At 38.2% G+C, this 23,658-nt stretch overlaps 3 protein-coding genes across 8 annotated transcripts; 1 reads left to right on the plus strand and 2 right to left on the minus strand.

The window, feature by feature from the left end:
- The first annotated feature begins 2,957 nt into the window (after window positions 1-2,957).
- Window positions 2,958-23,272, plus strand: LOC103400121 (pre-mRNA-processing protein 40A-like). Of its 5 annotated transcripts, none has more exons than XM_070814404.1 (30): window positions 2,958-3,194; window positions 3,550-3,608; window positions 3,915-3,977; window positions 4,075-4,392; window positions 4,485-4,676; window positions 5,003-5,076; window positions 5,296-5,365; window positions 6,917-6,969; window positions 7,090-7,147; window positions 7,227-7,594; window positions 7,700-7,772; window positions 7,940-8,038; window positions 8,172-8,240; window positions 8,320-8,397; window positions 8,586-8,672; window positions 8,770-8,804; window positions 8,918-9,023; window positions 9,680-9,760; window positions 9,863-9,955; window positions 10,056-10,109; window positions 10,178-10,294; window positions 10,421-10,519; window positions 11,294-11,341; window positions 11,424-11,516; window positions 12,144-12,251; window positions 12,330-12,394; window positions 12,500-12,602; window positions 12,772-13,074; window positions 13,169-13,326; window positions 23,237-23,272. In XM_070814404.1, the coding sequence occupies exons 2-29, from the start codon at window positions 3,576-3,578 to the stop codon at window positions 13,298-13,300; spliced, it is 3,072 nt and encodes a 1,023-aa protein (XP_070670505.1). In that variant the 5' UTR covers window positions 2,958-3,194; window positions 3,550-3,575; the 3' UTR covers window positions 13,301-13,326; window positions 23,237-23,272. The 5 variants fall into 5 exon arrangements, with proteins under 5 accessions (XP_070670505.1, XP_070670506.1, XP_028950923.1 ...); XM_070814405.1 differs by lacking the exon at window positions 23,237-23,272 and adding an exon at window positions 13,534-13,908; XM_070814406.1 differs by lacking the exon at window positions 23,237-23,272 and having other exon boundaries at window positions 3,006-3,194; window positions 4,075-4,153; window positions 4,239-4,392; window positions 13,169-13,908.
- Window positions 14,336-16,583, minus strand: LOC103400122 (uncharacterized). 2 transcript variants are annotated; one of them, XM_008338804.4, is made up of 3 exons: window positions 15,873-16,583; window positions 15,607-15,724; window positions 14,336-15,353 (listed from the first exon to the last, which is right to left on the minus strand). In XM_008338804.4, exons 1-3 carry the CDS (start codon window positions 16,371-16,373, stop codon window positions 14,839-14,841), a joined length of 1,134 nt encoding a protein of 377 aa, XP_008337026.2. In that variant the 5' UTR covers window positions 16,374-16,583; the 3' UTR covers window positions 14,336-14,838. The 2 variants fall into 2 exon arrangements, with proteins under 2 accessions (XP_008337026.2, XP_017178189.2); XM_017322700.3 differs by having other exon boundaries at window positions 15,607-15,718; window positions 15,873-16,563.
- On the minus strand, window positions 20,436-22,303 carry LOC139192490 (probable polygalacturonase At3g15720). Its single transcript, XM_070814653.1, has 2 exons — window positions 21,519-22,303; window positions 20,436-21,411 (listed from the first exon to the last, which is right to left on the minus strand). Exons 1-2 carry the CDS (start codon window positions 22,301-22,303, stop codon window positions 20,436-20,438), a joined length of 1,761 nt encoding a protein of 586 aa, XP_070670754.1.
- Window positions 23,273-23,658: the final 386 nt, after the last annotated feature.

The raw sequence follows: 23,658 nt of genomic DNA on the forward strand, positions 1-23,658 counted from the left end.
TTCTTTTATTTCATGAAATAAACTAGGCAACATACGCCTCAAATACCCAAACGAAGCATGTCCTAACCGACGATGCAATAACCAAACTTCATGTAAATTATTGGTACGAGATGCTCGGACTGCATTAGCTCTGCCAGGAACGACGTCTTCCACATAATATAACCCCTCTCTCTTAGTGCCACGCCCAATTATCTCCTTGGTCTGAATATCCTGAAGCAAACAAAACAATGGATACATAAGTACAACACAGTCTAATTGCTCAGTAACTTGAGGAATAGATAACAAATTATGAGACAACGAGGGAACAAGCAGGCAGTGATAGAGGGGAAGGGCTGGCGTGAGGTTCACAGTGCCAGCCCCCAAAACCGGTGCTATTGTTCCGGTAGCAGTTGCAATACACTTCCGTGAACTGGTTGTCATACTAGTAAATAAATTCTTATCAAAAGTCATATGATCGGTTGCACCCGAGTCTAGAATCCAACCTGCATTCGTCATTGTAACAACTTACGAGACAATGATACACAAAATCACACCAATACACGACAACTGCGACACAAACAAAGATACAATCCTCTTGCACGATAAGTAACCAATCAACTAGTTGATAACTCAATATCTCACGCTGCAACCTAAGGCAGCAGCAAAAAAACACACTCACAGGGTCAATTGCAGAACCACATCAATTGTACACGACTTTCCACACTGCAAAAAAACACAAGCAGCAGCAATTGCACTCAAATACTCCTTTAATTGCACTAAAACACAAGCAGCAGCAATTACAAGACTTTCCCTACTTTTAGATAAAATATTCCTTTAATTGCTTAAGCACAGCAAATACTTCATGGCCTTGCAATTGCACTCCACACACACGGTGCTGCTAAACACAAAGCAGCACGACACTGCACAATGCACACACGGCAAGACCACACACACGGGGATATTTCAGCACAACAATACACGGGCATCAGTCTAGGCTTGCTGCAGGGATGCGGCACAGACCACAGACTGCCGGACCTTTTTTTTCCTTTTTTTTTGATTTCACGGTAGCAGCGGCACGGTGGGAGTTCTAGGGTTACAGTTGGCTCTGATGCCAAATTGAATCTTACGGCTTAATTTCATTGTATTGCAAAATAGACTATATATACAAGATACAATCCTTGTTCTATAAGGAAAACAAAAAAGACACACACCTAACCTTCCTAATAAAGGATTCTAAAATTTACAATATAATTACATGCCCTTTTTAAATACTACTCACGGCAACAGTTATCAAATACAATATTATACGTTCTTAATGATTTGAGCTACAAACTCGAGCTAGCATATGTTTAGGTTACCTTCAACATTTAGTTTTCCATTTGGCCAAACAAACACATATTTTTAGTATATTTTAATGCGTTTTGTCATATGAAAGTGCAAACACATAACTTGCGGGCATCACCAACTTGTGACTGAACCCAGATCCCCTCACGTTTTCTTCATTTGGCCCTATTGATCTATTGCCGCCACAAAAACCCTTAAAAGCAATAACAAACTCTCTCATCCTCCCATATATATATATTCTCCTTCACACTTCACATCCTCTTCATATTTTCACACCAAAATCTAGAAGCCAAACCAAAAGTATGAGCAACAAGGTCGAATGCTCCCCAGGCAACGTGCCCTTCGCATGGGAAAACAAACCCGGCGTCTCCAAACTCTCACACAAACAGACGCACACAGAAAGGAAGTACTACTTGCCTCCGCCACCTTGCCCTTATCGGTCTTCCCCCAAACTTTTTTTACACGACTTTCAGCTCCCTCTTCCTCCCTGCACGTTTCAGCAGCCGCTTTCGCGAAGCTCCTCCTCGAAGGCTCTCCGGGATGACCCTTTTCTAGTGGCCTTCCAAGAGTGCACCAAGCCCGACCCCAAGGACAAGAGCAAGACGTTGTCCTTGTCACAAAAGTATGGTGTTAGATCTGGATTTGGGAGGTGGTTTGGGTTTGGTGACTTGTTGTGCAAGAGTTCGAGTAGTGTGAGGGATGGTAGTTTGGTTAGGGTTTCTCGGCTTCCATATCATAAAGGCAGATCACTTTGACTGGTTTTTCAGTTTGGTGTATGTAATTTGGATTGTTTAATCTTGTAATATTTTGTTTGTTGTCTTATCTTTTTCTTCTTCTTTTTGTTTGCTCAATTGGAAAGTACTTATTGAGCCAACCAACTTTTATACAATATCTGGCTATTTCTTTTCATTTTTGACATGTTCATGTTGCCTTACTAAAGAAGACGACATTTACACATATATGCCACTTTTCATTTTCCTCACGACCAACGTGGGATTTGTACCACCTAGAGCAGATCTCAAATTAAAATGTTAAATTTCATTTTTATAGTTGATGCGGTAAAATAATATTTTGTAAAAGTCTCTTAATTCAATTGAGATGTCAAATTATATATATATTTTTTGGTTACTTGTAAAATAAAGTGGGTTAGAATTTAATAAATAAAATAATGGATAAGTGAGGAAAAGTAAAAAAAATATATGGGCCCAGCACGAAAGTAAAACAAAAGCATATTTTAGCGTAGCTTTCAAATTTGATAGCAAAGTGGAGAATGTCAATCTTTGTAGGATTTTGACATTTTCTTCGGAACTAAAAAATCACATTTGCTTTGTGAAAACAGTCCATATAGAATTTTGACATGATCTTAACGTGATAACAATAACTTTTTTAAAAATTTGTACAAATTTTAGTGAGTGAATTTAAATTGGAGCAGCTTTGTTTAGCCGGTTAAGCAGTGCGGGCTATGAGAGGCCAGGCCCGAGTTGACCCGAAGGATCCCGTATCTGCTCCGTTTTCAATGGAAAGGAAAAAAAATACGGGTGGTGGTGGTCAACTCCGACCCGCCCAAGTGACCCGAACATCAACGGTCCAACACACCAGTAATTGTAAACGATTAACTGTGACTGCGTGTAAATCCCGCGAAAGTCAGGGTTATTTTCGGTGGTCGGTAAATGTCGATACCCGAAATTACAACCCTCGCCGAGACTCCGATTTCTTCAGCTCTCTCTGCTAGCAAAAATCCTCCGATTTCTAAACCCTAGCACCTGTGAGTGGTGGTGAACCCACTGTCGCAGAGGTCCTCTCGCTCCTCCGATCGTCGACGGAAGCAAGTTCTCGCACCGCCGATTGCCTCCCCCCCTCACTCTCCTTCTGTAAGTGTTTCTTCTCCTCCTCCTTGCTCTGAAAATTCCGAACGATTGCCCATCCCTTTCTTCTTCGTGTTCTTTCCCTTCCTTTCCTCTACGTTTTGCCCTAGGTTTTAATTGCAGAGACCAATTGAATTTGATGTACTGTTATAGTCGAATTCGTATTTGCAAATGCGGACGTAGATATGGGGACACGAGATAGAACAGTGAATAGGCGAGCTTAAGTTGCATTGATTAATTCAGCGTGCTTTACCTGTTTTAATGCATTTGCAGTCACATTTTACTGTTTTTTTGGGCATGTACTAGCTCCATCTTGTTCACTTAATTCGCAAGATTTGATTACGTTTTTTTATTTTTGCAGTTGGGTCCCATTGTGTATGCGCTGCAATGGCGAATAACCCTCAATCCTCAGCTGCGCAGGTGCCGAATTTTAACCTTGTTATGGTTAAGCAGTCAATCATATGAATTTATTTCTTGTCCTGTTTTGCAATTCACTTTTGATTATAGTTTATTGTTTAGATAGTGAAATTATTTTAAGGATGTTCCATGTTCATGTTGGCTTGCTTGGGGACAAATAACTTCGTATTTCATCGTTGTTGTTAAGGGGCCGAATACCTTATTCATTTCAAGTGCATAAGGATATGTGTTTTAGTAATCTTGTTTATGTAATTTTCACCTGTTTTGAATCTGTTTTTTTCTTTGGTCTCTCCTATCTATCTGGATTAGCCATTTCGGCTTCCCCCAGTTGCTCCCATGGGTCCTCAGAGTTTTGGTTCATCTCCTCTTCAAGTAAATTCCTTTCCTGTCCATCTTTGGTGCCTTTTGTATTCTCTACTTCCTGGCGGACTATTAATAAGTGGTGTATGTACAAATCCCTTCAATGCAGTACCGACCAGTGGTTCCAACACAGCAAGGACAGCAATTTATTTCACCAGCTCCCCAACAATTTCAGCCTGTGGGACAAGGTATTCCTTCTCCAAATGTTGGGATGCCTGCTAGTCAAAGTCAGCAATTACAATATTCTCAACCAATGCAACCGTATCCTCTCAGGCCAAGTCAGCCTGGTCATCCTCACTCGTCACAGGCGTTGCCTATGCAATACATGCAAACGAGGCCTATTACATCTATCCCATCACAGTCTCAGCAACCTGTCCCACCTTTTAATAACCAAATGCCTGGAATGCCTTATTCTTCCTCATATGTGGTAAGTTCTCACAGTGTTATCTGTATATATGTGTTTTCCTCGATTTGATTCAGCATATTTTTAAAATATTTATGTGCATCTGAATTGTTCAGTTCACTCCGCCTACGTATGCCCAGCCACAAAATAATGTCAATTCACAGTTTCAGCCGATGTCTCAAATGCAAGCACATGTTGTATCTGCTACAGGACAGCCTTGGGTGTCCTCTGGTAATCAGGGTGTAGCAGTTCCTTTTCCAGTACAGCAGTCTAGCCAACAATCTTCAAGCACTCCTTCCACAGATTCTGTAAGTGCTTTATTTATTAAAATTCAATTTAGTTACCTTTAAGCCATTAAATGTTAGGTTAAGGTCATTGTTTCAATATCTCCTTTTGGTACTACCCCAGAACCCAAAAGATATGTCATCTGAGTGAATTTCTGATTATTTCATCTAAATTGTCATTTTAAAATTACATTTGTCATGTTTTTGCGATTCCATACAGCCCCATGAAACAGTAAGCACACTTAGATGCTGATGCGACACTGAATCATGCAAACCATTATCTTCAGTGTCAATGAAAAATGAATGGATTTTCTTCTTTGTGTTGTAATTTTTACTCTCCTAATTTTCAGGCTGTAAATGTTTCTAGCCAAGCACAGCAATCTTCTTCGGATTGGCAAGAGCATTTGGCGGTTGATGGAAGAAGGTAAAATTGTAATTTTGTCTGCTTTTTCTCCTTCTAGGTTGGTGAAATATGATGCGTTATTAAAGTGGTTCTTTATTTATTTTTCAATGAGAAACACTGTGGTTCGATATTTGTGAGACTTACTCTGGTTTATTATTTATTTTGAAGTTCTTCCTGACCTTATGCATTCTTACTTGTTTTATTTCTATTTTGTGATGGATTCTTTTTTTTTTCTTCCAGATATTATTTCAACAGAAGGACAAGACAATCTAATTGGGAGAAGCCTTTAGAATTGATGACACCGATGGAGGTGAGTCATATTGCTGATTGGTTACCAGTGGCTAGAACTTTTATATATAATCTCCAATGACCTGTTGAACATGCCTTTGGAATGTTTTTTGTATTTGCAATTTTGCCCAGAAAATTTATTGCCATTTATGGATGTTTGAAAAATTTAGGTTGTAACTATGCTTAAATTGGTTTATGCGAATTATTCTTTTATTTGCATGTGCTTTAACTGGTTTGTAGATGTCATGGCAAGTCTGGAGAAATTTTACAACTGCTCTATAAGCTCACTTTGAAGACGAGGTTTCATTTCACAAGGCAGGCAATAATTGCTATTTACTTCATATTTATCTTGTAGTTGGATGTGGTTAATGAATGCCAAGCAGTAATTGATGCCATTACCCATATCATCCATTATCCTTGGTGGAGATGAGTGTACTTTTTGCCTATTTATTTTTCTCTCCTCTGTGGGTTGGTTTTGTTTGAGTATCTTCTTAGCGAAGTGTTTCCAATTTCTATTTGTTTCTTATCTTCTTTCCCTCTAAGGCTATGTTTGATATTCTTGTTAGTTTTTATGGTTTTTAGAAAATGAATTATAAAACGCACAGGCACACAGCCAACCCTTCTTTTCGTCTTTCTTGCATACACAGTTGCATTAGTAGATTAACATATGCATGTATACTCATGTGCACGCCAGTCAGAGAGTCAGACACATATGCGCACCCAAACTCCCACATTGATGCTGCTTGTCACAGGTTTTCTTGTGGCTGTGGTACTTGTTCTATGGTATTTTTTTTAACTTAATTTTTTTGTTAGTATGAGAGTTATAATATTGGACAGTATTATTTTTAACCTTTTTCTTAAAAAGGTATCCCTGCATGCACTTGTTAGTTGTATATGACATTTTTGTTGTCTATGGTTTATAAAGGCTTTTTCAACAGGAACTCTTGTGCTATTGTCAGAGGTATGAAATGATACATCACTGGGATTGGGTTTTTTACTTCAACAATTATTATGTCTGTGATTAATATTTGCATGTGTCCCAGCTTTTCATTATATGTAGATTTTAGTTATATCCTGTCATGGTTTCACCATATGCAAGGAAAGGCCTAACAGTGCTAATGGAAGAATCGCAAGGATATGTAGAACTTCTAGTGGGTACTGTAATTTGTACTCTGCTGGTGTTAATAAACTATGAGTTCTCTCCTGCTGCTTTTCTATAGAAGTAAAGGAACCAGAGGATATAACAGTTTATCACTGCTGCTTTGTTGTAGTACTTTTTGTTTTCATTTTTCACCTGTTATATGCATTTGGTTAGCTTCATTTATTTGCTTCCTATACCTGTTGGGTGTGTAATTCGCCACGGGAGGTCAGGCATCTTCATTTACATACATGTATCGATCTCAGGTTGATCTTTTGGGGGGAGGGGGGGAGCTTTTGTACGAACTTATTTACGGTTGTTTCTTTTTCTAGTGAACCTATTCTTTTTTATTGATTATGCTAGACTTTTAGTATTCTTTCAGGAATGGCTTGATTGAGATAATCTTTCACCTAATAATTTTTCTCGCTGTAATAGAGGGCTGATGCATCAACTGTTTGGAAGGAGTATACATCTGCAGATGGGAAAAAGTGCGTGTATTCTTATCATTCTGTTTAATCCCCTAATTCCTGATTTTGTTTTCTCAATATGCATGTCAATGATTTTTTTTTGGGGCCATTGTTCACTGTTAGTTTGAGTGGCTGATTCAGGTATTATTACAACAAGGTTACAAGGGAGTCTAAGTGGACAATTCCAGAGGAGTTGAAGGTTTCTCATCCTGTTTATTCTTTCTCTCCCTTCTTTATTTTTTTGTAATGTCCTTACACTGTGAAGTACATGCTTCCAGTTGGCTCGTGAACAGGCTCAAAGAGAACTAATCCAAGGAACACATTCAGAATTGAATTTGACTTCTCATACCCCTCCTGCTGTTGCTTCAGCTGAAACACCTATGGGAGCTAGTTCAGTTGGCCCCAGCACTTCTTCAGCCCTACCTGTGATGGTCTCGAGCCCTGTTGCAGTTACACCTGTGTCTTCCTTTTCTAATCCTTCTGCTATCACACCTACTGGATCATCAGTTGCTTCTGGTGCACAGCCTTCCATAACTGGTGCCGTTGGCAGTCAACCTTCTGCAGTTACTGTGAGTCCACTGCCCGCTTCTGTTTCAGGGAGTTCCGGAGTTCCTCCTACTTCGGTCAATACCACTACAAATTCACTGTATGGATGTTTTTGGGTGCTTTATTTTCTATGCTCTGTTGATCCTTCTGTGGTTTATATAATCTTCGAGTCCAAATTGGTCTTATGTGTCTTGAAAAATTACAGGAGTACTTATGAAACTGTAGCATCTCAAGATATTTCAAGTTCAGCTGATGGAACTTTGACTCAAGATATTGAGGTAAGGTTTTTTTCTTAATGGAAACATGCACATTAATTTCACCTTTTCTAGACACTGCCGTAGCAAGTCTTATTTCAGAGCAGTTCTTTTGCCTGTTTCAATTGTGGTTTAAAGCAATTAACGAGACCAGATGCTTAATCGTCTTTTCTGAGATTTCTCTATGGCAGGAAGCCAAAAGAGGTATGGCAGTTGCTGGAAAAGTCAATGTGACTCCTTCAGAGGAGAAAACATTTGATGACGAACCATTGGTGTATGCCAATAAGCAGGTACAAAGTTTAGGTTTTGTTTCTTTGTTCAATTTTGTTTCATTTTTGTGCCTTTATTTATTTATTTTCATTTTTGTGCCTGTCTTTTTCTTCTTTCGTCTAAAATAATCTGATAATTTTTTTTCTCTTTTAGGAGGCAAAAACTGCATTCAAATCACTTCTGGAATCTGCAAATGTTCAGTCCGATTGGACTTGGGAGCAGGTGGCTTCACTTCCATTCTTTTTTTCACTGTCTTATATTGTTGAGGAGTCTTCTTATATTCTATGGTATGTTGTATCAGACAATGAGGGAGATCATTACTGACAAAAGATATGGCGCATTAAGAACTCTAGGTGAGAGGAAGCAAGCATTTAATGAGGTAAACTTTTGGTTAACGTCTTAACTCGCTTTAGAGTGAGTGTGTCGTTCTTTTGTTACATGGAAGACTACTTTAATCTAATTAGAATTCTTGATGCTTAATGACTTTCCCTCTGCTTAATATTCAAGATGTTCATCAAGAATATTTCGTATCCTGTTTAAACCTAAAACATATGTGTTGAATTGTAGTACTTGGGTCAAAGGAAAAAACTGGAGAATGAAGAGAGGCGCGTGAGGCAGAAAAAAGCTCGGGAAGAATTCACAAAAATGTTGGAAGTATGTTGATTACAAGTCATAATTGGTTATTGCATTTTTTCTTTACAACTTTATATTACCTCTTATCTAAAAGACCATGTTTTGTTTTTTTTTAAAGGAGTCCAAGGAACTTACATCAGCAACTAAATGGAGGTTTAGTCTCTCCCTGCATCATGAATAGTTTGCTATTATTTTACTCTTTGTATGTGTATTTTTTACAACACAAAATGTTTTAGATGTTCTAACTGATGCATTTACCTGATCAGCAAAGCTGTGAGTATGTTTGAAAATGATGGACGATTCAAGGCTGTAGAAAGAGGTAGAGACCAGGAAGATCTTTATGAGAGCTACATTGTAGAACTCGAAAGGAAGGTAACAGTTTGCGTTTTATTTCACATTTTCTGACTTATTCAATCCACCAGATGTAGATGTCATGTTGTACATTTGGGCTTAATATTTGACTCCAGATTTTAAATTCATAACGAAAGATTTTTGGTAACCAATAAAGAGAATGGAGAATCAGAACTACTTGCTTTATGTGTGAATTATGTTGAAATACCAGAAATTAGGCACGTAGTATTCGATTATAGGCTGGCAGCTGGCTGCCTCACATACACATACTATAATCCTTAGTCCGGTTTTATGCTCGTTCCATATCCCTTCAATTTGTGGCTTCTTTTAGGATTTAGGCAATTTCTCATTGTTAAATGTTGCCCTAAATGGTTTCCTTTCATTTTCATTGTCCTTTTGGTGTACTCCAAAATGTTCTGTCACTAAATGTGGCACCTAAGTAGACATTGACAGTTCATAGATGATAGGGAATATCACCACATAGCGAAGTGCACAATTTTAAGTTTTTTAAGTCTCAAGCAGAACTATGAAAAACTAATACTGAGATGCATTTGGTTGCCATATGTGTCGGTATTCCATTGCCATTCTCTTTTGAAGTTTGTGGATAAAAAAATAGGTACTCGTATGTCACAAAGGATGTCTGTTCTTACTGCATAGGTTGCAATGTTTAATTGCAGGAAAAAGAAAAGGCAGCTGAAGACCATAAGCAGAATATAGTAGAGTACCGGAAATTTCTGGAATCTTGTGACTTTATCAAGGTAAGTCTTTGTAAAATGAACGTGCACATAATTAATATTATATTTTTGTTTTTGTGATTCCTTGTATCTATAACCCATTTGCATGGTCATCGTCATTTGCAGGTGAACAGTCAGTGGCGGAAAGTTCAAGATCGCTTGGAGGATGATGAGAGATGCTTGCGCCTTGAAAAGCTTGCCAGGTTGCTCATTTTCCAGGTAAGTCACATAATCTATTGTCAATCAGGCGTGTTCTGTGTGTGTAAAATGATTGGTTATGTTAATTTAGTAGAATTATATGACGGCATTTTTGGTGCAGGACTATATTCGTGACCTCGAGAAGGTGGAAGAGGAGCAAAAGAAGTTACAGAAGGTATAATCCCGTATAAATTATATTTTCCTTTTCAAGTTTATGTTCTTATATTTGTCTCTAACTTCAAGGAACAATTGAGGCGGGTAGAAAGGAAAAACCGCGATGAGTTCCGCAAGCTGATGGAAGAACATGTTGCCGATGGCACTCTTACAGCTAAAACTCTCTGGCGTGATTACTGTTTGAAGGTGCTCGACCTTAAAATTGTAGCAGAGATAATATGTCTAGAACAGTTGCATAGTAAATTCAAAGACAATTGATGATTTTCTTCTGCATCAGAAATTCGTTTCATAAGTGCTGTCTTTGGGTTGTAGGTTAAAGACTTGCCTCCTTATGAAGCTGTTGCATTGAACACCTCTGGTTCAACACCAAAAGAATTGTTTGATGATGTTTTTGAAGAATTAGAGAAACAGGTGATGCTTAACATCTCATGCCTCAGTCCATTAATGATTTTGTATTGTTAGTTAATGTTGATACATCGAGATGTAATTGAAGGAAGTTGAGGTTCTTCATAAAACCAATTGGCAATATGGGGAATAGCCCAACTTCTTGTAAACACATGCATGGTCCCTTAATTCTCTGATATGGGATTCACACTTTCCAAGTTATCAACACATAGCTCACTTGTGGGGTCATGGAATCCTAACATGTGGACAACACATATTGGGTGATGTGGGAGCATGCCGGTTGTTGAGCTTAACATGTGGGCTAACCTACTGGGATACTATAGAGGAAGTTGAGGTTTCACTATATGAGGAGTCCCAACATTTTATTACCACATGCAAGGTCCCTTAATTTCGTGATGTTGGGACTCACTCTCAACAGTTTGGACTGGATGCTCTTACATATAGAGTATCAGAGATGGCAATTCATATGTTATGCTAATGATCGCATGTGCTCCTCACCACCCAATATTCTAAAGCTCCATGTGTTTTGGCTCTGTCACGGCATTCATGTCACACGTGAGGTGTTGTTGAGAATAGAATCCCACATCGGAAAATTAAGAGCCTTGCATAGCAATAGATATTATCACGGTACTCTCCCACATTACCAGATGATTGTGGGTTTAATGCTCTTACTTCTACAGCTAAAATACAATATCAGTTTTAGAGTTTGATTGCATTACACAACTTTGAACCTGCAATTCAGATGACTTTATGCATGACATTATTTTTTCTTGTGGACAGTATCATGACGATAAAGCTAGGATAAAGGATGCAATGAAGTCAGGGAAGGTATGATGTTTATAACTGTATAATCTTATAAACTTGTGGCATTTTGGGAAACATTTCAAATATCATTCATTTCTTTACCCAGGTTGCCATGGCATCCACATTGGCGTTTGAAGAGTTTAAGGTTCCTATTCTGGAAGAAATTGGTTCTCCACCAATATCAGACATTAACTTCAAGGTAAACCCCTGTATTTTCAGTCTGTTGCTAGCTTAAAACTGATATTTTTCCCCTATCATTTGTATGCTTGAAATATAAAGGTATGTAGAATATGAGTTGATTGTGTTTTTTACTCATTGTTGGCATATTCCCAGCCCCGATTAAGCAAATAAAGTTAGTTTGTGTGTAATCAACATATGTTGAAGTGGCTCTTTGTTCACTGAGATTCGTACAATTTACTTGGTTGTAGCAGTATCAGTGTTTCTTGTATCTACTTGGTTTGAAACTTTGCTATTTTGACCCTAGCAACTTATAACCTGGTGTATCATTGTAGTAAGAAGCCTTAATGGTTCAGTTTATCTGGCCAAGACATTAAATAATATCATTTTTTTTTCTTTGTGCTTCTTTACTTATTAAAGCTGAATTGAAATTTGAAAATGACTGCCAGTAAATAATTAAACTGTAAGCACTTATCTTCATTTGATTTAAGTTTACACGATTATGCCATCATCTGTAACAGTCAATTCACGGATGCAAGGATCAACTGTTTTTTGGTTTCTAAATCAGCAACAACTGATGTGACTGTTTGTATTTACCTGTGGATAATTTGTGTGTTTGAGTCTGCTAATACTTTTACTCCTTTTGAAGCTTGTGTACGAGGAATTATTAGAGAGAGCCAAGGAGAAGGAGGAGAAAGAGGCAAAGAAGCGTCAACGACTTGCTGATGATTTCAATAAACTTTTGCACACAATCAAGGTACAGTGAACTTCTGTGGAAGAGGATGATGTGTGATGCTAGAGATTGTATTGACCTTCTATGTTATGTGCTTTGTAGGAGATAACGGCTTCTTCTAATTGGGAAGATAGCAAACAGCTTTTTGAAGAAACCCAAGAATACAGGTTTTTCTAATGAGAACTTTATTATAAAAAAAACATTTAACATGCCTTTGTTGTCTGAATTTTTTAGTTTTTGGTCTGAAAATTATTTCTTAATTTTATTTTCAGATCAATTGGGGAAGATAGCGTTAGTAGGGAAATTTTTGAGGAATACATTACAAACTTACAGGAGAGGGCTAAAGAGAAGGAACGCAAGCGTGAGGAGGAAAAGGTGTGAATCTTATTGTCATCTATAATCTGTTGGTGTCATTTTTAAAAGACAATATCTCAAAATTTGAGCCTGTGTAATTTTTTGTAGGAGTGGCATGTAATTCATTGTTATCATTTATGAACTGATATCTTGAATTGGGAATTTCTTACTGATTCTGATACTTTTGCAGGCCAAAAAAGAGAGAGAAAGAGAGGAGAAAGAGAAGCGGAAGGATAAAGAAAGAAAGGAGAAGGAAAGAGAACGTGAAAAAGAAAAGGGAAGGGAACGATCTAAGAAGGATGAAACAGATAGTGAAAATGTAGACATAACTGATACTCATGGGCATAAAGAAGATAAGAAGAGGGAGAAAGACAAAGATAGAAAGCACCGGAAGCGGCATCAAAGTTCTGTCGATGATGTAGGTTCTGATAAGGAGGAGAAAGAGGAGTCTAAGAAACACAGACATAGTAGTGACCGCAAAAGATCAAGAAAAGTACGTGAACTTATTTCGTAATATATTTGGCCAATACCTTTAAGCTATTAATGAATGGAAAATGTATGATTATTTTCCTGTTGTTTTATGGTAGCATACACCTGAATCTGACAGTGAAAGTCGGCATAGAAGGCATAGGAGAGAGCATCGGGATGGTTCCCGTCGAATTGGTGGGCATGACGATCTTGAAGATGGGGAGCTTGGTGAAGATGGGGAAATTAAGTAAGCCCTGCTGATGTATCTTCATAGGAGGTGATTTTTTGTGGCATATCAGGGTCTAAACATGCCGAATATAACCAAGATTATTTTGTTTAGCATATCTCATGGTCATACACGACGGAAATCTGATAGATGACATGTTGCTGTTGTTAATTCTGAATGAAGAATTAATATGTCCAGAGTCCAGTGGTAGTTCTTTTGCATAATGTTTGAAAAGAATTTTTTGATTTCTATACCAAGGCGGTCGTCTGAAGGTGACTGGATAGTGGACCAAAACAAAGTTGCGGATGACCGAAATATAAAATGCAACATTCTTCAGAGTTAATTTTCAAGTGAATGCTGTGTATTATTCAGCGGTGGGTGGAGGGCGAGTAGTGAAATTGATCAGATGTGGTAAGATTAAGCTCTCCGACCACCGGATTGACTAGTTTCTATGCAGTATTTCTGAGTTTTGTCGAGTCCGATAATTGCAAGACAACTGAACATGATATTGCAACAAGTAGATATGCATAACAGGATTGTGATCTTATCTCTGAGGTGATAGTGGAAAGCTTATTGGGACCATATGATTTAAGCATTAAATGCAAAGAGAAGAGATGAGGCAGGTTAATTCTACTTGTTTAAATGCTTATTGCTTCATCCTGCTGTCCATGTTGTGCGTGCTGTTTGGTTTTCTTCTCTTTTTGGTCCGGGCGAAAAATAAATTCACCTTCCAAATGGTTGTGCTGTGTCTGTGTGCGCATTTATATTGGCTTCTTGTATTATTTCTCTCTCTCCTTTCGTTTTGTTTAGTTACGGATTTAAGAATTTATAAAACTTCTCTGGTGAAGGGAAAAAACTAGATAAGGGGGTGTCTGTGTCCGGCAATGTCATATCATATGTAGAGCACATATCTTAAAAGCACAAAACTCGTATTTTGTTCGGATGTGTCACCATGTAGTTATGTCGGTGTAAGAGCTGTCTTAATCAGGCAGCCTGCCAACAAGTTTACTTTTGGCAAAGATGACATGCTAGGAGGCGAGTGTTGCTTACCAATACTCAATAAATCCGGAAGAAAAATATATGTTTTTTATGTAACAATCATTTCCTCGTTACAGGTAAATCATAGTTTAACACATGTCAAAACTTTTATGTGCTAGTTTGTGTTTTGTAGTTATGAATTAATGACTTCTTTAACTACGAGGAGCAAAGCAGTAATCTAAATAAAGTGTGCTACCCAGAACTATCGACGACAATGGGAGACATTAAGATGACGGGACACGAGTGGTTGTGAGAGCCGTCAAAAGTAGGAGAGTAACTTTCATGATATTGTATCATTAGCACAAGTCACAGCAGCGCCTTGGAAGTCCTCGTATAGGCTTCCTTGCACTGCTGGTACACCAGTATGACACGTTGGACCAATAAGGTGATGCCATGTGGGCGGTCTGGGATGTCACCATGGCGTACCGGGAGTGTATGGTAGTCTTCATGGGATGAGGTTGCTCTGTCTAGAATTCAATTAGCTCAACTAACTTGGGTATCTCATACCAAATAATATTTTAGTCTTCAGAATATGTCTTTGATGATGTCTTGTAAAATGGCGTCTCCAATTTCCGACCCAATTTCCCTTCTCTCTTGGTAATTATCACCCCATTCTTCAGCCGAAGCCAACAAGTCCCACTCCAACAAAAAGTTGACGTTGCCTTGGTGCCCAGCCTGTTTATCCCCCCAACTCCCCAACTTCTCATAAACCAGCTTCCCAATCTCTTCGGCTCCAAGAAATCGGTCGCAGTTATGCTGCTGCTGCTCTTTCAATTTCTTCGCATGATTTTCCATCATCTCCCTCACGCAATCAAACAGGAGCAGCCTTGTCTGCTGCCACACCCTCTTCGATTTTGCGAAATGAGGGGATGGATTGATGCTAGACCGGGCAGGCTCTAGCATTTCTGAAACTCCAGAAGCTGTTGGGTTCTCAAATGGTGGGTGGAAAAGTAGTTCCCAGAGAGAAGATGATAATATTGAGTCTTCTGTAATCTTGTTGAAGCTATAAGTGGATGGACATGGAGTTTGCAGTTCATACTCTGTTTAGCCACAAGAAAATTGACTAGTATAAAATTCCTTAAAAATTCTCATAATTAAGACGATATTTTAAACTACTCTAATTAATGGTGAGGAGAATTCGAAATTGGGTAGAGGAGTTAAGTGCACCGTCCTGACCAACTGGCTTAACTCGTGTATGCCGAGAGAGAGAGAGAGAGAGAGAGAGAGAGAGAGAGAGAGAGAGAGAGAGAGAGAGAGAGAGAGAGAGAGAGAGAGAGAGAGAGAGGGACTAACTGTTATGAAGAGGTAAACTTGCATTTGCATGGGGAGGTTTATCTTCTGGTACCGAATCGGGGTTTTGTTGCTTACGGTGAATCTCCGATGACTGTCCGTTGAGCCGTTCTATCTGTAACTGTAACAGCCTGTTGGCTTTGTTAGCAAGCAAATCAAATGAACATTTTTGTAGAAATCGGAAATTGGTCTGCTACCAAACTATCATCAATATTGTCGAAAATGTATCGATAACATGAAAAGGAATATATCGAAAGTGGTGTTTCCACCTTTCTCTCTTTCATATTGCAGGATTCCGAAACTTGAGAAGCGTCTGCTGCAACTGAGGCATCATGATCATTTCGCAACGAAACAGGGGCTTCATCTGTTGATTCTTTTTCGCCCTCGGTGCACAAATCATACTGCGTCTTACTACTAGCAGATGAAAATCTATCCGATTCCCCGCTTTCCCGGCTACTTCTCCGCGTGTTGGTGCCGGCATTGGACTCCCCCTCTCTCTTTTCACAACCCTTAATGCTTGTTGTCTCACTATGTCTTGAAACAAGCTTTTTATACAGACATCTCAGTATCTTAGGGCAGCTGAGATTGCCCCAACTGGATGATCTGGTAAGTTTCTTGCCCGAATTGCTATTCCTACTCCTCGAATTTCTGTTTGTACTCGAGCTTTTTCTCAGGTAACCCCTTTCGGATAGGTAAACCTCTAGGACGAAGGGTTCTTGCTGCTCTTGGAGGAGATCTGCAAGTTTTACTGGCTTGGGGGTGGAAGCCATTGGAGAATTCTATGGTTAGGGAGGGGTTGAGATAAAAAAAGAGTTGGGGTGCAAAGTAGAAAAGCTGGCAAATGAGAGACGGTGGTGAGGTTCTGAAGGTGAGTTAATTGAGGACGACAAATCATATCCATCAGCTTTGGGACTGAACAGAAGCAGAACAGAGAAGGAAGGTTGGTATTTATTTTGTGTGTGTGTGTGTGTGAGAGAGAGAGAGAGAGAGAGAGAGAGAGGTTGTATGTATAACTGGTTGAGGTTATTGACCTAAGAGTTTTAGGTATTGCCTTGTTGCAAGTTAGGTCTTAGGTGTGTTTCTAACTGAAGTTGGTATGTCCGCCCCCCTTTGCACTTGATTTCTTACTGCAATTTTTCATCCACATCAATTTGAAGAGTAAAAATAAAATAGTATTTTAAAAGAAAGTATTGGCTAAAATGATTAGAAACAAAATCTCAATGGTTGAACTGATCAAAATCAAATATAAACGGCATACTGAAAAATGAATCATTTCAAGAACCAACCGGAATTTAAAAAACAATCATTTTAACTAATTTCCCGACCAAAAAGTTGTGTATTAACCCTTACCTGTATTTTGGTAAATAATAAATTCCAATGTTGTGTTGTATTCAATATCCGTCTTATATGGATTTTTCCGGTATGAATGGTCCCATATTTTTGTTGTGATTTGTGGCCATAAAATGTTATGGTTGGTCGTGTCACAAGAGGCAAATTGGGAGTGTAATTTGTTTCTGCATGGCATAAAAGAAGTTAAGGAAAACTAATGAAAATGGTTTGAAAACTTTGAGTTTTAACGATAAGGACAAAATAAAGGGTAAAGTGAATAGTACCAGAATTAATTTTTTAGTGTAAAAATGTGGTTTTTTGTTAAAGTGAATAGTACCGTGAGCTTTTCGTTAAAATTCTCTAAAAGTTATTGTACCAACTTTGTGGGTGGGTGGGAAATGGGAATGGTGGCCATGTCCATGGGTTTGGTTCACTTCGCGGAGGCGGTGGTGGTTGAGGAAGGTGGTTAGTTGCTAGGGTAAGTGGGAAATTTACCTTAGTTTTTAGATGTGGGTGGGTGGGAAAGGGGAATGGTGGCCATGGCCGTGGGTTTGGTTCACTTCGCGGAGGCGGTGGTGGTTGAGGAAGGTGGTCAGTTGCTAGGGTAAGTGGGAAATTCACCTTAGTTTTTGTTCTTCTAAAATGACTTTTTGCTTTTATGCGAGCGATTTGGGTTGGGGGGTTGGTCATATTTTAGTTTGTGTACGAGTTTGACAAACTATCTGAATCATATATTAAAGCAAAAAGTTATCTTTTCAATCGTTCAAACTAATGATTCAGTGTCCAAAAACAAACAAAAAACTAATGATTTTGAACATATCATGACGGTATCACACGTCATATTGTTATTTTGTTAATCCAAATTCAAATAATGATATGTTTAATTAGAATGAAAATTGACTTTTGTGATTTTCACTTTCACACCTTCAAATAAGTAAACATGTCATAATCGTATGTTCAATCAACAGCAGAGCCACTAACAAGGCTGAGGTGGGCTCTAGTATAGGGAGAGTTTTAGTTCTTTAACCTTACAAATACTAGTTGTTTGGGCTATTTTTTCTATTTTTAATTGTTATGACCCACCCAATAAGTACACGCACAATAGCCTCTGAAGTACGTGTGAACGTTTACTGATTTTCTTGTCAATTGTAAAGTTTTTTACCACTTTATTCTTAATTCTTGATCTTGTTTATTTGTTTATTGTTTGAATTTTAAGAATTCATACTTGAAATTTCAATTTTTAATTATAATATTATTTTCCTGATAGCTTTGTTAGATATAATTTATCATATACAATTGTGTTATTGTTGTTGAATTTGTTAGGTCCAAACGTTTGTCCAATGAAGAGGTTAAGAATTATCAATTCATTTTTTAGAAAAAGAGATAATGATGACAAATTAGAGAGTGATACACCTTCTGCATCTAATGAAGAGGTCCTAAAGGTATTATTTGATTGATAGGTCAATTTGACTTGTATTGACTCTTCCCATTTCTACATCAAGTACTAAACGAGTTTTTTTAGCAATGAATCTTATTAAAACAAGACTTCGCAACAAGATAGATAGTGAGTTTCTAGCATATTCAATGATTGTCTACATTAAAAAAATTGCCAAAAATGTTGATTCAGAAGAAATAACAAAGGATTTCAATTCTATTAAGGATCAAAGGGCACAACTTGAATAAGTACTTTTTCTTCTTTTTATTTGTTAAGTTGAATAAGATTTATGATATATGTTTTCTCTTTATTGCAAATTGCAACTTTAAATGTTTTTTTTGTTAAATTTAGTTGAAGCTTGATGATATATGTTTTCTCTTTAGTATACAACTTTATGTAGGTAACAAAAATAAAATTTAAACATTTGATTTCGCAATAATAAGTTTAGCTTAGCCCATCCACCAAATAATTCATGGCTCTGCTATTGTGTCCAATCACGGTTAAGGATTGAAATTTTGACAACATAATATAACATGTCATGTAACCAATAAGAGAATATTTTATAATATTGCTTTTGTTATGTATTGTAATTGCGTGCATCACAAGATATAGCATATTTGATATATTGTCTTGACATGCATATGTGTGAGCATAATTTAAGCACACGTCATGTGAGTATGTGACATCTTATAGTTTCTATCCTTGTCTTGTTTTACATCATCAACGTGGAAATTTGGGGATCGCGCGAAAAGTATCATCAACGACGACGAAGTTTCAGAAAAAAAATGTATTACAAATGGTGTCCTGAAAAAAAATTGAGGTATCATCGACATAGAAATTTTGGAGATTAACAAAGAAAAGTAATATCTAGGAAAGAATAATGTTAGACGAGCCAACTTTTTAGGTTACATTTGCAAATCATGTGATATGTCATCAATAGGAAATAAATACATTAATCAATACTTAATTAATAATTCAATCATTAACAACCACGTTATATGATTTACAAAATATAGATTAAGTGGATAATTTCTCTAGTATTTTTTTGATTGTCGGCCAATATACCATCTCATTTAACCAAATGCGACGTTCTCCTAATCTTTCTACAATGGATTTTGTGAAATCCCTTGTATATACGAAACGAGCTACTTGTTATAACACTGTTTTGATACTAGTGTGAGTTTAACAGCTGTGAGAATCATATTATTATTAAACTCAAACTTTTCAACCTATTATAACAACCTAAGAGATATGTAGTTTACAATTACAAAGTTGCACTTAACAAAATCATTTGCTTGTCCCATCCTCTCTTTTGTTTTGCCTAGCTAGTAGCTAACTTTTGGTGTCAAAATTTTGGCTGCTTTTCGTGCTTTTGTGTGAATATTTTGTTGTGTGTATATTCTCATTTCAAAAGAAAGATGTATTTGCAAAGCAACTCTGGGTTTGGGATTCAAGTACTTGTGGTGATATGGCTTCTGATGTAGACTCTCTATCCTTCGATTCTCTGACATGTATTTGTACATTTATTCTTAGTTGGGGCTTCCTTGTCACATTATTCGTTCATCTAAGGCTACACAAGAGTCGTGCATTGTAGTAGCTCCACGAAAATGGACGTGTGTGAGAGACTTGAATGCATGAGGCTCTCTTGTTTGTGTTTTGGACAAATGAGTGTGACACTGTGACGTAGTACGAAAGCCCATACTCAAGAATATCACCAACAATTTGGCCTCATCTTTATACAACAAAGGAAAATAATAAGATCAATTGCTTAAAATTTTGAGCTGATTCTGACAATTCTTACTTGCAGAACTTCCAAAGAATGAGCGCTCAGAATTAGTTTTGTTTTACAAGTTTCATTTTTGTGATTAATAGTTTTCTGTGGTTCGTTGTACTTAAGAACTGCGGTTATATGGCAAGGAACTACGACCAAATAAAAAAAAAAACTACGACCAAATATACATAGTATTAGTTCGTATTTAATACATTTACAAAATTTATGATTCGTTCTACATTTACAAGTAAATCGTTTTTCGTGTTACTAGAGTTAAAAAATATTTGTTACAAAAAATTAATTAAAAATTATAGTTGTTGCAGTAAGGACCACCATCAGTGGGCAAAATAGGTAGTAGCTTATAGGTAGATTAGCACTGCCAGGAGCTCCACTTGGGAAGTACGAAGGATCTAGCTCGCCTGCCTCCCCTGCCCCCCCTGTGATGTCTAGTCCCCGTGGCACAGGTGGTGCAGTTGACTGTGGTGGCGTGATTGGTTGCGGTGGTGGTGTGATCGGCACTGGCGGTGGCTTGATATCTTCTGGTGGTGGGGTGATTGATGGCAGCGATGGCGTTGGTATGACTGATACCGGTGGTCGCGCTGGCGGAGGAATGATTGGTACAGGTGACGGCGATGGCAGTGGCATTACCGGTACAGGTGACGGCGACGGCAATGGCATTACCGGTACAGGTGACGGCGACGGCAGCGGCATTACCGGTATAGGTGGTGGCGATGGCAATGGTAGGATTTGTACCGGCGGAGCGCTAGTTTTTGGTGAAGATGGTGTTGTTGGGGTCGTAGGCTCCGTTGTTGAACTCTTTAGACAAGCCACGTCGGGCACCGTAGTGCCGACATAAGTTCCGTCGGCATTGTTACAAGATGCAAAAATCTTCATATCCCCGACCGCTGGCACTATATTAATTTTATCCATCAAAATATTATGACAGCCACCAGAAACTTTATCACAGTTGAGTTTAATCGCCTCATCCGTCGCAGAAGTGCCTTCAAAATCGTTGTACGTCACATCCGCCACCACCACGGCCGACGACTGACTTTTGCAATTGTGTTCCCCATTGCAATAGTACTGATCAATAATGATAGGGTATTTGGCTCTGTCAAGTTTGATCCTCTCAAACGTGATGTTCCTCGCATACCCGGAGCCGCCCTGCCACGTTTTTATTCTCGCTCCGTTTGTAGTTCCAGTAAAACTACAATCTTTCACGTATATGTTGTCCACTTTATTACTAGCTCCATCTTCTCCTAAGCTTCCAACGCTGTTTGCAAAAGAGAATTAATCTATGAGAATCTGAATACTAATGAAGATTAGCATTTGATTATATTTATTTAACAATTAATGGAAAAGAAGGGAATGGAGACATACCTAATTCCATGGCCTGGTCCGCACGCAATGTTGGTGATGTAGAGAAAGGAACACCCGTCGCCAATGGCGATACAATCATCGCCTGTTCCGATAAACGAGTTGCGAATGGTGACATGGGTCGAGGAAGAGATGTCAATACCATCAGTGTTTGGACTGTCTTCCGGCGCATGTATGTTCAAATCTGAGACATCTGCATTGTCACAACTATTTATACCAATATGCGCTTGCGGGCTGTTCAGAAAAGTCAGTCCGCTGAGCTTAAGGTTTTGACAGTTGTGGAACTGCAATGCCTTATTTGGTTTGCAGTCGTTATTTGCCAAGAGTTTGCGCGATCTCGCATTGTACTGGCTGGTGCTCCACCACGCAGCCCCTTGGCCGTCGATTTTTCCTGAGCCGTCGAGCATTAGGTTTTCAATGTTTGAAAAACTTAGCCAGTCCCCCGAATCGCATTCTTTCCATGCACCACGCACAGGAGCCAATAAATTCCCTAGAATCTGAACGTGAACGCTCTTCGAGTTGCATGGACCTTCAAACTTTATACGTTGCAATAAGTACGTTTTCCCCTCCGGCACAATAAGTATCGGTATGTCATCCGTAGCGTCATTATTTCCTTCACATAAATCTTTCCACGCTTTAAAAAAAGCTTGGGAGTCGTCTGCCCGTCCATCTCCCATAGCACCGTATTTGGTTACGTCTAATATTTTGTGGCCTTGTCCGATGCCAATAAACAACGATGAAGCGAGAAAGAAAACTAAAATGCAAACGAGTGTGTTGGTGATCGACATTGTTTGCAAACAATTCAAATAATTATACAAACAAAAATCCAAAACTATTGTAGGCCTATTTGATTGAACTAATCTAGAGAATTAGAGAGAGAGGTCCGACCACAATTAGAGAGTAGAGAGAATGATTTAATTGTGAAGTGTGTCATTGTGTCTTTATTTATAGTAGTAGGATAGGCAAAAACCTTTCCCTTTAGGAATATAGGATACATTCCTATATCTACTTGGATTTACCTCTAAATAAAACTACAACAAAAACCAATTCCACCAAATTAAATTCTATTTATTTGAGCTGAGTTTCGGCTTTTGAAAGAAGAAAGAGATTCCTTGCACAAAAAGGTATCTGAATCATCTCAAAATTCGAGCCTGTATAATTTTTTATAGGAGTGGCATGTAATTCATTGTTATCATTTATGAACTGATCTTGAATTGGGAATTTCGTACTGATTCTGATACTTTGCAGGCCAAAAAAGAGAAAGGAAGAGAGGAGAAAGAGAAGCGGAAGGATAAAGATAGAAAGGAGAAGGAAAGAGAACGTGAAAAAGAAAGGGGAAAGAAACGACCTAAGAAGGATGAAACAGATAGTGAAAATGTAGACATAACTGATACACATGGCATAAAGAAGATCAGAAGAGGGAGAAAGACAAAGATAGAAAGCACCGGAAGCGGCATCAAAGTTCCGTCGATGATGTAGGTTCTGATAAGGAGGAGAAAGAGGAGTCTAAGAAACGCAGACATAGTAGTGACCGCAGAAGATCAAGAAAAGTACGTGAACTTATTTCGTAATATATTTGGCCAATAATTCCCTTAAGCTATTAATGAATGGAAAATGTATGATTATTTTCCTGTTGTTTTATGGTAGCACGATCTTGAAGATGGGGAGCTTGGTGAAGATGGGGAAATTAAGTAATCCCTGCTGATGTATCTTCATAGGAGGTGTGATTTTTGTGGCGTATCAGGGTCTAAACATGCCGAATATAACCAAGATATTTTGGTTAGCATATCTCATGGTTATACACGAAGGAAATTCCTATTGGCCCTGAAGCTCATCTGAAGAACGGATTCAAGCTTCCAGAGGAGAAGAGTACTGATCTAGCCAACTTGCCTAATTCCGTAAGAATTTTAACTTATTTTTCCTACTGTAATTTGGAAGCAAATGTTACTGGAAGGAAACCAAAATTGTTTAGGAAGGTGCGACACCAATTGAAAACAATTTAAATAATTATACAAACAAAAATCCAAAACCAGTTACACCAAATTAAATATTTATTTTGAATGAGGAACGAAGTCGTAAACTTTTCGCGCCAAGTTTATGCAATCCAACCAATGCAAGATCTCCAAACATTGGGTCCCTGTCG

This window comes from Malus domestica, chromosome 15 (assembly GCF_042453785.1).
Source record: "Malus domestica chromosome 15, GDT2T_hap1".
Taxonomy (NCBI): domain Eukaryota; kingdom Viridiplantae; phylum Streptophyta; class Magnoliopsida; order Rosales; family Rosaceae; genus Malus; species Malus domestica.

Coding starts and splice junctions, on each gene's coding strand:
- LOC103400121 (XM_070814404.1), top strand. CDS start 3,576: ATGGCGAATAACCCTCAATCCTCAGCTGCGCAG. Junction 10,110..10,177: donor AGCAAAAGAAGTTACAGAAG/GTATAATCCCGT, acceptor TCTAACTTCAAG/GAACAATTGAGGCGGGTAGA. Junction 10,295..10,420: donor GGCGTGATTACTGTTTGAAG/GTGCTCGACCTT, acceptor TTTGGGTTGTAG/GTTAAAGACTTGCCTCCTTA.
- LOC103400122 (XM_008338804.4), bottom strand. CDS start 16,373: ATGGCTTCCACCCCCAAGCCAGTAAAACTTGCAGATCTCCTCCAAGAG. Junction 15,725..15,872: donor GCAATATGAAAGAGAGAAAG/GTGGAAACACCA, acceptor AGGCTGTTACAG/TTACAGATAGAACGGCTCAA. Junction 15,354..15,606: donor AAGTTTACCTCTTCATAACA/GTTAGTCCCTCT, acceptor GTGGCTAAACAG/AGTATGAACTGCAAACTCCA.
- LOC139192490 (XM_070814653.1), bottom strand. CDS start 22,303: ATGTCGATCACCAACACACTCGTTTGCATTTTAGTTTTCTTTCTCGCT. Junction 21,412..21,518: donor GGACCAGGCCATGGAATTAG/GTATGTCTCCAT, acceptor TTTTGCAAACAG/CGTTGGAAGCTTAGGAGAAG.